The following is a 14,153-nucleotide window of genomic DNA, read 5'->3' as shown; positions in this document are numbered from 1 at the left end:
ATAGCACTTATCTGTTAAATCTGAGCAATTCTAGGGAACCTAAACAAGAACATTTACCCTGTGAGTTTCAAATCAAACAATGTTTCTTCTGGAAGATGTGCTGTTGCATTTTTTATTGTTCAAAAAATCCGGTTTCAGTTTTAGAACAATAATATTTTTATGGGACCTATTTCCTCAGTAGAAACATTCCAATTAAAACTGTTCCCGCTGTGCTTTGTGGATTATCCAGAGTAATGGGGATACTAATTCTGTAAAGGCACGTTGCTGTTGAATCTTTTGAACGTTATTTTTTAAATGCTGCAATCTCCACAAAATGAATCCCATTCACCTCCACTGTGTTGGAACAGATGTTGAAATCTCAGAAACAGATACCCAAAACCTGGACGAAGAAAACCAAAACTGCTTTATGAATACCACGAGAAGAACTACTCTTGTGCGAATCAACCCTTTTGCACCTGTATATTTAACCTTAACTGTTGATGTCTTTCTTCAGTTTTTCCAGCATATTTCATGCTTAATAAAATTATTTAGAGCACTGACATAAATCCAAACCAGGTGTCAGTAAGAGAAACAAATACACAAAACAGAAAGTAACCTTTTGACAGATAATTATTGTCCTTATTGTCCTATTTATGGTTACAAAAATTGTCCTATTTAAGGCTACAAAATGTACATAAACCCATTGTTATTTGTATTTAGATAGCCCTAGTTATATCCATATAATTGAAATCTTAACTTATTTGTAATCTTCCAAAGTAGAGATTTCCAGCTCTAACTTTGTCTGTACCTTGTAACTTTGTCTGTACCTTGTCAACAAAGCTCCAGCTGTTAGATGTCACAGTTTAAGATTTTTGGTTTTATGGATTTTGAATTATCTTTCAGCTTGTTTCTTTGCTTTTTATTTTTATTTTTTAAATCATTGTATTTATGGTTTTGTTTGGTCTCTGTGCCAATGTATACAGCCTTTATGCCTGGAAAAATTAATGCAAATATTTATTTTTAAGGAGGCGGTATTATGTACACTTCAGTCCTGTAGAAAAAGTGAAAAATTGCATTCTGATTTGTGAGCTCCCATAAAGAGGCCAAAGGAAGAAAAACACTCCTTTGCAGCCGCTTTAAGACATGATCCATGTCAGATCTGTCTCTATCACATTCAACTTCTTTTAGCTGGCCTACACATCAGTGTAATACAACAGTTCATCGCTCAGAATTTTAACTCAACTTGGACCCAGTTTTCATGAGCTGTACAACCTGGACTTGTCAGAAGAACCCCTACTGGAATACACATGCTGCAAGTATTCACTTTTATGATAGGACTAAATTGAATTTGTTATTATGAAAGAGAGAATTCTATTCCTTAAAATAGTTCCTGCTATCAACAGGCAGTAGCTAAGCACTCTTCCTCTGTACTGGGGGGCTGTAAACAGCTGACTCTCCTTTATGTATCTCACAATTCACACCAGATTGATAAAGAATTCCTTTGAGTCTGGACATTAGTACGCCTTTGTTCTAGTTTCTTTGATGTGTTTTATGTAAACTGCATCAGACAACTGGTTTGTCTGTGAAGTTGCGTTCTTCTATAACAATAGATGCAATTCCAGGAAGGCTTCACAAGTTGGCCAGATGGATGGAAATAAATGCACCAGGCATACTGCAAGGTGGATGGTCTTTAATATTCCTGTGTGCTCATGGCTTTATCTTCACAACGTTTTTCACTTTTACTTTTTTCACCTCCTTGGTATGACTGGACTTCCTACAAGTGTAAGGCACCCCAGGGCATGCTGTGAAATGCCAGAGAAAAGTTAGATCTGTGTGTTATGAGATTATCTTTGTGGTTGTTGAAGGTTTGATCCTTCGGCCAGAGTGTGAGTATTTCTTGTGTTGGCTTAAACATTTGGTTACAATGTTGCTCTGGCCTTAGTGACTAAAGACTGATTGTACAACAATAATTATCATCCTCTTTCTACTGAACAGTATTAAAGATTAGATTAGTTGTCTTATCACAGTCAAACTTCATTAAACATTGCCTTTCTCACATGAAAAATGATAATCATTACTGCTGCTAAATTTAGAAAGAAGAACTAGCGTCATGCTGGCTCTGTGAGGCACAGTGCTTTGAGCTAAATGCTAACATGATTACAATGATAATGCTAACATGCTGATGTTTAGCAACTATAATGTTTCCCATATATGTCTCATTTAGCATGCGTGCATGCTAACATTTGCTTGTTATCATTAAGTACAAAGTACAGCTGAGGGTGATGGGAATGTCATTAGTTTTGCAGGTATTTAGTTATTTGGAGTTTGGCACACTTTCGATCCGATGGTGGTGCTAAGTGAAAAGTCAGGGGATCACTAAGGTCATTAGGACTCATCCACCAGCTGAATAACATTTCAGAGCAATAGTTGTGATATTTCAGTCTGAACCAAAGTGGTGGAACCACTGACTGACCGACATTGCCAACAGCAGAGCCATGCTGTGTGTGATGAATAACCTGTAAAGTAAATTACTAACCATTCTTGACACATTAAAAGATAATTTTATGATATATGACAGAAATCCTTTATTTAGACCAACTTAGATATACTCAGGTTATACACCACTGAGTCGTGTCTTTTGGAGAACATACTGAGCTGGGCTTCTAATTCCATCGATTTTGTATAAATTAAATGTGTGCCTGTGCCTTACATGCAGCACTACGGTCACAAAACATACTTTTCAGATGGTGAAGTTCTTTAGAAATATAACCAACGAACAAATTTGAAATCTGATCAAAGAAAAACAACTAACTACCTAATGAAATAAAGACAACAAAAATATTTGCGGGGTGTCAGTTACATCAAAATGCTCTTCAGATTTATTGTGGGTGATATGACCGTTTCTTCACTTTGTTTTTAGAAAACTTTGTTTTGAGGATGAACAATGTTGGTCGATGGCATTAGGCATCAGACCTCCCTGTCTGCTGCATCTGGACAGCGTGCTCAGGCACTGAGTCACACTGCAACCCAACAGAAGGGTCTCTTTAGTAATAAGCCTCATGGTAAAAAAAAAAACACTGTGGTATTGGAGATGAGGCGAGTACAGTATATCGGTTTCATCTCCAGATAATGGCGTAATTGTTTCTTTCTTTTTACAGTTAGTCACATCCTTAATGGTCTTCTTTTCCCCCTCTTTCTGAGAGTGGCACTCAGAGCTACACATGGGAAGACATGAAACACACCATTCATGGAGGCACCCTGCATATATGAACCAATTAGGATGTGGGTGATAATCTTTCAAGAAATGGAGATGAAGGGAAACCGCATGTGATATGTGGGTGAGGTTTAAAGTTGGTGGTGTTTCAGCGTCTCTGGGCCCCGCAGATCGTGGCCTCCTACTGTCCCCTGAGTGTGTGACTCCTTTGTGTCTCATCCATACCTAACACCCTGAGTCCACTATGCTTCTTCTGGATTTGAAAACAGAATCACACTGAAGGAATTTGGACCATAGCTGGTGTTATTGTGTGGAGGGAAGGCCCCATGTCCATGTGAACATGTGTGTGAAGATGGATAGTGTTTAGACTCATAACCTTGGCAATATTAGCACATGAAAGGTGGAGAGACTGCAGGAGGGCTATTTTAATCGTTCATAGGGGCCCCTCTATTAGCCTCCCATTCATTCTCAAACAGACACACACATGCCGCTGTTATTACACACTGCATGTTGGTCACTTTCAACATCCGTCGCAGAAACTCTTCTGAAACATTCGGCTGAGTAATTTTGTCATAATTGTGATTAATGTTCGGGTGGGTCACTGGCAGTGTTAAGGCAATTAACAGTCAGTGCACACCACCTCCCCCTTTGCACAATCAGCAAGTCATTTACAAATCATTACATGGGATTTTTCTTAGTCAGAGTGTGCCTTTGTGGAAATGTACTACGGGTCATGTGATACGAAAACAGCTATGACTCTGCTAATGTTTCCCTTGGGGAGTGTGATTTTGGTGCACCCGATGCCCAAGGGCAGTGGTCTGGTCTGGGACAGGGGGGTAAATAACAACAGAAAGGGGGAGCAGTGGTTGAGAGAGAGCAGGAGCCGCATATACACACTTCCCAGACACACACACCAACCTCTCAGAAAATTGTTGAAGAGACTTTCTATGTAGGAATCACAGAGTTTTATTCTCTGTGCGCTTGAGGATAGGCATCGGCATGTCTACTCTGATGAAAAATGAGAGGGAATCAGTACATGGTCATCCTATCTGAGAGAGAAATAGAGATTACAGACAGCAGGTATGAAAGTTCACTTAGTCAAGATTATGTCTAAAGAGTGTATTCAAAGAAACATTTTTCTCTTCCACAGTGTTATAAGGGTTGACTGAATGACAGTCAATGGAACAAAAGGAAAAACATAAGACATAACATAAAAGGCACATTGGGTTTATTTACAGTCAATGAACTGTGGACAGTTCACAGTTCACATTATTTTGGCCTTTCTCATGCTAAGGTTCATAAAGTTATGGGTTTCTACTTTTTGTCTTAATGATGTGTCTGTCTCTGTATTGTACTTTTTCAGAGTCTAAAGCTGGGTGCCAAGGAATTCAAATTTTCAACCTTCAACCGGAAAAACCAAAAATCAATCCCACATGACAGCCAAGTGTGTGCCCCGCAGTAGCTGACCCTGTGCTCTGAGCTAATTGTTCGGGGGGGGGATCAAATTGTTCTTTAGGAGATCAAATGTGAATGCAGAACTTTTCCATTCCCTCTCTTATTGGTAGGCTTACAAAAGGCAACAGAAACAGAGAGATAATGTCCAAGAGCTCAGCACAACAACACATACATCCTTTTATAAGTGTGCTTTTATTAATGTGTGGATGTGGCAGTGAGTATAGGGAAGGGAGTTAGTATTGGCCAAAAGACCTGCAAACCAATGTTCCTTTTTATGGAGCACAAGTTAATGTAATCAGACCTTCAGCCGACCACACAGCCCTGGAGAACACCAGATTTGTGTACACTCACATCTTCATCCTTCAACTTCACAAGTTTAAGATCATTTCCTTCAAAGAGATCATTGTTGTGTGCGCAGCTCTTTTCTCTTCCACGGTCAAACCGTAGTGACGACGGAGTGTCTGCGTTTTGACCACCTAATAAGCTTCGCAGGGCAATTTTCATGATCCTTGACACTTCAGGTGGTGACAAACTATACAGGCCTTTAAATTGCTGTGTTCGAGTGCCAGCATACTGGAGGTAGGGAGCTAAATGAAGTTAATGGTCTTGGAGTAGAGTTAGGAAGTGACATCACACATGCATACATATACATACTCACTGATATGCACACACACACACACACACACAGACGAACATTAAAAGTGACCCCAGGTTAACTTGCCACCTTGTAGTTTTTTATTAAAAACTGATCTGACCTGGGAGAGCAACGTTCACTGGGACCTTCTTGAAGTGGCTTTCTATAACCCCTGTTACCCTGTGTGTGTGTGTGTGTGTGTGTGTGTGTGTGTGTGTACACACTAAATTTTTATATTTTTTATGCTCAGCTTTTCATGATGAATAACCACTAAGTGGAGTTTCATTGGCTGCACATCTGGGAGCCCTTACAGCTAAAGATGGAGGGACCATGTACTGTAAGTCAAATGAGCACATACACTCCACTCGTCCCTTATTTCTGTCATTTCTTGCATTTCACATGACAAATCTTTAGTCATCTGTCAAGGTGTCAGTTTTTTTGTTTGACATTGTGGTTGAACTCTAAACCTCAAAAGAGTTTCTGAAGGCAATACTGAATATGAATTTCATATGTCTTCTCCTGTCTTGTGTATATTCCGCTGCCTTTGAGTAAATCAGTACAGTGCTGGCTGTACAGCTCATTCCAAGGTGCTGAGTAGCCTTCTGGTTTTATTATTTTTCATAATAGTCTCAGAATGTTTCACAATATTATAAAACACAGAGTTGCAAAACAAACTTTAGTTCACTTTTAAATGGAGCTCTTGATTCGAGATGTCGCACTTCCAAGATTTTCTCTGGCATTAGATATTTTGTGCTTTTCTCTCAGGTTTGGAGATGAATATGTGAAACCCATCATGCTGAGTGGATCTTTCGTGTATTTATTTAGGCTAGTACCAACATGGCACTGGGGAAGATCACTCATGAAAACCTTAATCATGTTGTTCTGTTACACTTCAGTAAACTTAATGTGCAGATGGATTAGTGCTTTAACACGTCTCATTTACTTTCCATGGCCTCCTGTTGGAGGAGACTTTATTGTTGAAACCTCTTTACGTGTTTACATTAGCAGTTTTTGCTCTCAGACACAACACATTTTAAATGAATGGCCTAGTTTTACAAGCAATGTGTGATGTTTTCAGACATTTCCTGCGTTTTCTTAAAGGTATATGTAATGTGCACATAAAATATAAAGTAAAAACTTTTACATTCCCCTTTCACTACATCTCAGGCTTCATGGCACCAGCCACACCACCTGCATGGTTTAACTGATGGATGTTGGCAGTGATCCCAAGAACACAGTGAGCTTGAACTATTGCAAACAACTGCTTTTCATTAGAGGACATGTGATATTAGTATGTTTTTGTGCACCCCACACAGATCAGTGATAATGTAGTCACTGAGATCATCACATAATAAAATTTTAATGATATAAAGCAAATGCCAGTTGAGCTATTTGTCTTACAAAGTTTAATTGAAATATTGTCAGTGAACAAATTATTAAAAAATCATTTACTCTGATCAAATCGACAAATCGTTAACACTGGAAGATATCAGAACTATTCCTCTGTATGAGAAAATGTCACATAACCTGTCCAATCTTCACATTACTGGAAAGGAATATACTTGCTGCTACTTGCAGATTCCTGCAGTGATATCAGTTTAACACAATCAGATCATACAGTGATTATATCGGATTAATTCCCACTCCAAATAGGGACAAAAGAGCTGAATCAGTGGCTAAATCAATGGCTTTATCTCCCACACGAGAGCTGTTAACTCTGTTTTTATCGTGCTTAAACCGGACTTCAAAGCTAATCAGTAAACATAACAAAATGGGTTGTGGACTGCCACTCACAGCCCTTTATCTCTCCCTGATGTTTCATTCAGCGGATCACTCTCATCACATGTACTACTGTGCTCCGCCTCACATAATGCCCTTGGAGGGAAGTTAAAAGTTCACCCCTTTTAGCGCTAATGTTTTCCTAATGGTCGCTTGTTGAGTTAATAGTTAAATAACAGGCAGGATCATTGTCCTTGCCTCTCATTAGACCTTAGAGTAAAGCTAAACACATGTTCTCACATCAAAGTCTAGATTTACTCTCTGACCCGTAATGCAGGAAGATTACAGCAGCTGGCCCTGGAAATCCTTGCTCTACACTGAATATAAAGATGTGAGTCACTTAACTGAACTCCATCCATGTGTGCATCAGTGTGTATAAGTGTGTGTATTTATGATGAAAAGCCTCGTATAGGAAAGCATACATTAAAATAGCAACTATAACATTTTAAAGATTTCCTTTTTTCCCCCTGACCAGCTGTATACAAGTTTTACAATAAACCGTTGGCTAGAGGACTCAATTGTGAGAGTACAGTTCCTTCATTTGAATGTTTAGATTTAATATATAAATGTATAAAAGAGTACAAAAATAAAACATTTGTATCATATTCATTTTACATATGACAAGGCGATTTAAATGAATGGATGTATAGATCTCCCAGTTTAACAATTAAATGCAACTACACATTCAATGATCACAAAGAACAGAATGAAAACAGTGTGTTTAACATAAAAAAGACAGAAAGAATTTAATGATCAGACTAAGTAGGTAATAGTAAATTTTGTTGTTAAAACACGAATACATCAGGTATAAAGTGCATTGCTATCTGTGTGACAGTTGTAGGTAGCCACATTGATATACATCTATTTGTAGTCAGTAAAGGTACAGTTCTAATTTCTCTACTAGCTCTTAGTATAATATAGTGTTTAAACTACTGATGTGGTAACTATTGTTCAAATTACTGTACGGCCTGTTCTTTGAAATGGACATCCATACTTACTAATCTTTTTGACACCAATTTATTAAGGGTGATTACTTTTTAGTTGTTCTTACCATCTCTAGTTAAGTGAGGAAGCTTTATGATTCCCGCACATTTCGACTTTTTGGTCGCTTAATTAAAACTGTTTGGGATCCAGATGTTCAGCTTTTGTCTAACAATGAAAAAAAGCATGTTGGGTAACACAGGGTCGCGTAATCACAGCCACAGCTCAGGAAATGCTCAAGCTCTTTTGGCATCCGAACTTCTATCACGAAAACATTGTAATTGCTATTTTTACTAGGATCTTTTATACATCTTATATTCAGTCTAGGGGTAGCTGGCACCCATTGAAATTCCATGGTGCCAATTAACTTGAAACATGAAATACAACTTGGCAAGCTCTGCAGCTCGGCCCATTCCTCAGTTTTTAGAAGAGAACCTATTTGTTGTTGTTTATCATTTTGTACAATTTAAATCAGAGACAATAAGGATAAGAAGATCCCATATTTAGGATTAGTTATAATAACTCTCTTGGCTCAACGGTCCACAGGACTCTATTACTGTTAAGAAGGATGTTGATTCATGTTTGTTGTGGAGAAAACCCTACCACTGACCTACTGTACGTCTCTCACCCTTAAACACTTTGACCCCGAACTTGATCCTTTATCCTAAATGACAGAGAGGCCAGAGGAACGAGAACATCTCTAAAAATAGCTCTTTACTGTGTTGAAGTCCATTAACAAAAAAGTATATATATACATTATAGTTAGAAAAACATACACTCAGATATAATTGCACTTTGCACTAATAACATCTACGATCTCTATAAGTGGTAAGAGTGGTGATGGTGAAGACAGATTGGTGTCCATGGTGAAGAGTTGTAGGTTATTTCCATGCGAAAGGCCGCAGGCATGGCAGCCATAAGTGCTGTACAACATACCAGATGATCTCAAATCACATGTTTCAAAACTGTGAAGAGCCCAGGAAGATCTCTGCAGCAGTTTTTAGTTGCCCTGTTTGGATTTCTTCATCCTAAACAGGAGAAGCATAATTGATATGAGTTTCATTAGAGCAAAATAGATGTAAAGACACAATGTCAAAATCATATAACATATTTGGCACTGACAATTCACACATGTGATTGCTGGCTTCCAGTTTTGTCAAAACCAATTACAATCGATTATACAAGATAAATCTGACTAAAATGTGTATCATGTCCATTAGGAGACACTTGGCTGTGTTACTAGTAAACACCATATGAAAATGAATGGGTATTTGTTCAGCCATGACTGGATGCCAGGATTACAAAGACCAAGTGCCAGAATTCAGAATATATTCAGTTGCAGTATTCTCAAATGAAAGCAGCTGCTTCATGTTTACTGGACCAACATGTTTGTTGACCTGTAATCAAGAACATAACATTTTAGCCCAATGAAGTTAAATTTATTCTGTGTTCAGCTGGTTAATCAGTCCCCTTCGAGTCCATTAGTCACTTGGTAGTCTGACTCCAAAGTTTTTAACCAATTACTCTTTGACAGTTTTTCTTTCGAAGAAGTCCTATTTTGACTTCATTAAATGAAGAAAAAACTTGTTTTGATAAATAGTGTATCCAAAGATGTAATTGCAGAGCATTCATTTGTAGCTGTTGCAGAGTGATATATATGCATACCGCTGCACAAACCGTATATATTAACAGTATAAATACTTGAACACGGGGGGGTAGTTGAAATACTGACATTGGAATAATACTTTGGAAGGGCTGAGCCACATTACAACTGATAAAAAAGGTGATCATGGTCTTATTTACCAGACTAAACATTAGCATAATGCATGACTTACAATCATGTGCCTTTATACATACACAAATAACGTAAATAAGGTTGTCCCTCCTTCCCCTTTGACTGTATGTGTAATTGGTAACACATTAGGTCTGATCTATTGTAAATGACCACCATCTACTCTCTCCCTGGGCTGTTTTGTTATGTAGAAGACTCTGCTCACACCTCAACATGTCAAGGACTCTACAATCACCTTTGAGACAGACAGTCTGGCTGCAAGACTGTGGGCGGATCAGTCAGTGGGTATTGAGTGTGTTTGGCAGATGCTGGAGCATAGGGGTGATATCAACATCCTCACTGGGTCAGTGATTCCATGAGAGCATTTAGTCTTCTTCACATGGAGAGTCAGGAAATTTACTTTTTGCAACCAAACTCTTTATCTGCCTCCACACCACAGCGCAGAGCTTGTTTCATCTGACCGCTACAGGGGTTTTCAATCCTTGGAAATACATGACTGCACCAAGTTCAGGATGGCAACTTGATCCCTTCTATAAACTTTATAGTGCCAATGTTTTTTTTATAAAAGTGTCCTCAAAGCAGGAAGGAGACAGTTGATATTGGCAGTGACTTTTAGCCCTCTCAACTGAGATGAACTTTAGCATGATAGTCGAATGCAAATTTTAGCATTAATGTTAGATTAAGTGACCAAAGAAGAAACGTAATTTTGTGAAGTTGCACTGTTTTGCCTGAAAATTATGTTTAGCAAATATACAATCTTTAAGATAAGTGTGGTATATTTGTCCATGTTTTATTAAACATGTGTCTTGCATAAACAATGATGACCAGGGATGAACCCATAAGAGCACTCTGGTGTGTGAAAGTGGAATGCACATGTACATGTAGCAACATGTTTCAGGTTTGGGCTGCATTATAAATTGGGCATTTAAGAGCTGTCACTCAAACAATTGTTCATCGATAGATGTCCAAATGTGCTACCTGCTTTAAATGTCTATGGAGTGGAAGTGATTTTACAGTGCTCCCCATGAGTTATCTGTTTTAAAGTTGACAATTGGCAGCAGACAACTGAACCATGTATTGCAGCAAACACACAATCCATAACCAAAATCAATCTGATTTGTATCGACTTACTTGTTGAGAGCGTTCTTCAGGTACAGCTGCAGCCACCGGACCTCTGGGTTCACACACACTTCTTTGCTTGACTTCAGCTTGGCACTGATTAGAAAAAAGGAAAGAGCTCAGTATAAGCCACACATGCCTCAGTTGAAGATGAAAGGGTGAATTATGGAAAGTTAGTGACATCAGGTGTCTTGACACAGACTGAATTAACACTGCCATGTCAGTTTGACACACACAGAGAGCTCACAGCGGTGAACAATCACTCATTTACCTTATGTGTGATGCTGCTACAGATGTTTATGTAGCTAAACAACATGTGCATTCAGGCAGAAGTTTGATTTTTCACCCTTGATTAAACTACCTAATTAATGTAGTAAGTAAAGTAAATATTTGAGTACATTGAGGTTGAGGAGTCAGTGCCTCAACATGTGTCTACAGACTACTTTCTAAATGAAGCATAACCCTGTGGTTATTTACAGAATGGGTCAAGACTGGATCATATGTCTCTTTGTGGGAGACGATGCCTCCTTTGATGCACATATCCAGCTAACTAAAAACCAGTTTTCCAGGCCCCCGTATGTGTATTTGTAAGACCTGTCAATTCTATGTCCCACTCTTAACTGAAGTCTTCCTGTCCACTATCCAACTGCAATGTGTTTATGTTGCTGCACACTTTCATCTATAAATTCACCCCACACAAGCCGTGACAATGAATGAGATCAGACCCAAAGGTTGTAAGCACAGTATGAGGAGGAATCGCTGCGTGACAAGTATATTAGACAAAAATCCAATTACAAAATCCACAACTGTTGCTTTGCTATTGAAAACATAACTGCATCCAATTTCCACCTCCCTTTCATGCTCACTCATACTCACTTCCTGTGGATGCATCATTGGGCCTGTGGTAAGAGCGGCTTGCTTTCTGTTCATGTGAGTGTGAAAGCGAGTGACAGAGGGGTGTGCACGGATACAAATACATGGACAACTCTTTTCTCTGACCTGTCTCCACTTGGAGATTGATGGTGAGAAATGTCCAACCAGGGGGAAACCTGTGTGATGTTTTAATGCCAGAGTGGAAAACATGCAATTCTATGTGTTTCTGTGGCTGCCTAAAGCCAGCATTAACAAAAATACTCACATCACTTGGAAGGGGCAATTGGGCGTGTGGATGAACCTGAGTTCTCGGATGTAGCCCCGTGGGACGCTGTTGACCGTTGAACGACAGTAGCATCTCTCCACCAGACTGATGGGCTTCGCTGAGAAAGAGAAGTGATGAGTATCACAATTACAGCAAGGCATTATCCCTGATAAAATAGATCATAAATAAGAAGAGAAATACGATTAAACATCAACATAACTGAAAGATCAGGAAAACCAAAACAAATCACCACAAATCTGAGCCACTACAAAAAAGTAGAAATGTACCACTAATAGCTAATCTTCTTGGATTTGCATATTAATTATCCATCCACTCTCATCCAAAAAACACACAAACAGGAGGCAGGAAGATAAATTTGCTAATTTATTATCAGGACTTCTAGACCCACAAACACTAAGCTCTTTCAGTCATACACAACTGTGTACTGTGTGGTCCTTAAACTTCATGATGGATGTGAATACTTTCCGTTACAACCTTGTCGACCAAGATTTTCACGGTTGATTAATGTGGAAAAATAAATAGGAGTAAGCCTCTACATGACAAAATAAGCGGGCTAACATTGTTAAAAAAGAAGAAGAAGCACGATTTAGTATAATTTGGGATGGCGTGCTTTCAGAATAAATACACAGTATTCAAGATCATTTCCTTTTTCTTGTCTGCTATTTCCAAACATCTATTTTAAAGCGAAACCAACAAAATACTGCATATCACACAAACAGATGGTGAGAAGTACCGCTGTAAACTATGTTAATTATGTTTTACACATGATCTCACGGTATTAACATGACAAAGAGCGCAACACCTTCAAAATGGGTGACTGGTGTCGCCATGTATAGCTGTGTATCATAGCTACCTCATTTGCGTGGAATTAAAAGAAAACAAAGAGCAGAGCAAATACACACGTTGATCGGTGATCCGTCTTGGAATTTCTTACTGCTAGAGCCATATGTAGGCTACCTTTACGCACATTTACGCACGTCAGGAAATGTTTTTTTCCCACTCCAGAACAAGCTCATGCATACATTAAACTAATATTTATGGAATGCAAATAATGAAAAAGAAGAACTATTACGTTTAATTGACAATTCATTCATTTGCACATAATTGTATGCATCTGAATTAAATTGCCGATTATTTGGATAGATTTGTCACTAAGAGGGAGACTTTACCAAATCACTCCATGCAAATTAGCATTTATTTAAACATAATATAATAATTGCAAAAGCCTATCATGGTAATTTTTTAATTCAAGTACTAAATGTCAACAGTCTCTTAATGTAAAAGCTAATATGCTGGATGCTTATTTAAACATCATTCTCCATTGATGCATGCTTTTCTTTTAATTTCTTATTTTCTAAAAAGGGGGGGGAAATCCACACGATCCATCCTGGCAAATAATGATGAAACCAACCTTAATAACTTCCAGATAATTTTACACCGACAGATGAAAAAAAGTCTAAATAAACCTGAACCATCAACACAACAAAACAGAAAATAATTTCATACCTTGTGATGAAGGCGCATATATCACCACCGTGAGCGCCGCCACGACCACCAGCAGCTTCACATCCATTCTGAGATAATGTCGCTGAGATTTGATCCTGCTCAGAGTAAAGTCCAGAGGAGCTGTGGCAGACGGGGTTGCGGTGGAGCATTAAATTACGCACCAGTGTCAAGGCAATCAGAAAAATAGATATAACTTCCGGTTGTGAATAGCAAAATAAAAGCCATGAAAGGAGCATGCTTAGACATAACGACTATCTATCACGTCATATGGGCCTAATTTATCAACACACAACTTAAGAAAACATTAAAAATAAATAAGTAAAGTGCGTTATTCGTAATAGGTCAGTAATTGATAACTCAGTTTCAATACAGTCACAATATTCAGTTTTGCATGCTTTTATTTTACAAAGAAAATCTGTTTTCCTGTTTCAGGCGTGATATCAGAAGAACTTGACTCAGGCAGCCAAAGCCACTACGGACAGTGCGGGGACGCATCAAGCCGTCACGACCCCCCACTACACACACACACACACGC

The 14,153-nt window shown here is 38.6% G+C and overlaps 1 protein-coding gene across 1 annotated transcript; it reads right to left on the bottom strand.

Moving 5' to 3' along the window:
* Nucleotides 1–6,623: 6,623 nt before the first annotated feature.
* cxcl12a (chemokine (C-X-C motif) ligand 12a (stromal cell-derived factor 1)) lies at nucleotides 6,624–13,751 on the bottom strand. The gene is made up of 4 exons (XM_038737464.1): nucleotides 13,619–13,751; nucleotides 12,092–12,209; nucleotides 10,966–11,049; nucleotides 6,624–9,070 (listed from the first exon to the last, which is right to left on the bottom strand). The coding sequence occupies exons 1-4, from the start codon at nucleotides 13,683–13,685 to the stop codon at nucleotides 9,043–9,045; spliced, it is 297 nt and encodes a 98-aa protein (XP_038593392.1). The 5' UTR covers nucleotides 13,686–13,751; the 3' UTR covers nucleotides 6,624–9,042.
* Between the last annotated feature and the right edge of the window lie 402 nt (nucleotides 13,752–14,153).

This window comes from Micropterus salmoides, unplaced genomic scaffold (genome assembly GCF_014851395.1).
Source record: "Micropterus salmoides isolate LMB-PRFRI ecotype aquatic unplaced genomic scaffold, ASM1485139v1 Ms_hic_scaffold_22, whole genome shotgun sequence".
NCBI lineage: Eukaryota > Metazoa > Chordata > Actinopteri > Centrarchiformes > Centrarchidae > Micropterus > Micropterus salmoides.
This window is presented reverse-complemented; position numbering and strand designations above follow the sequence as displayed.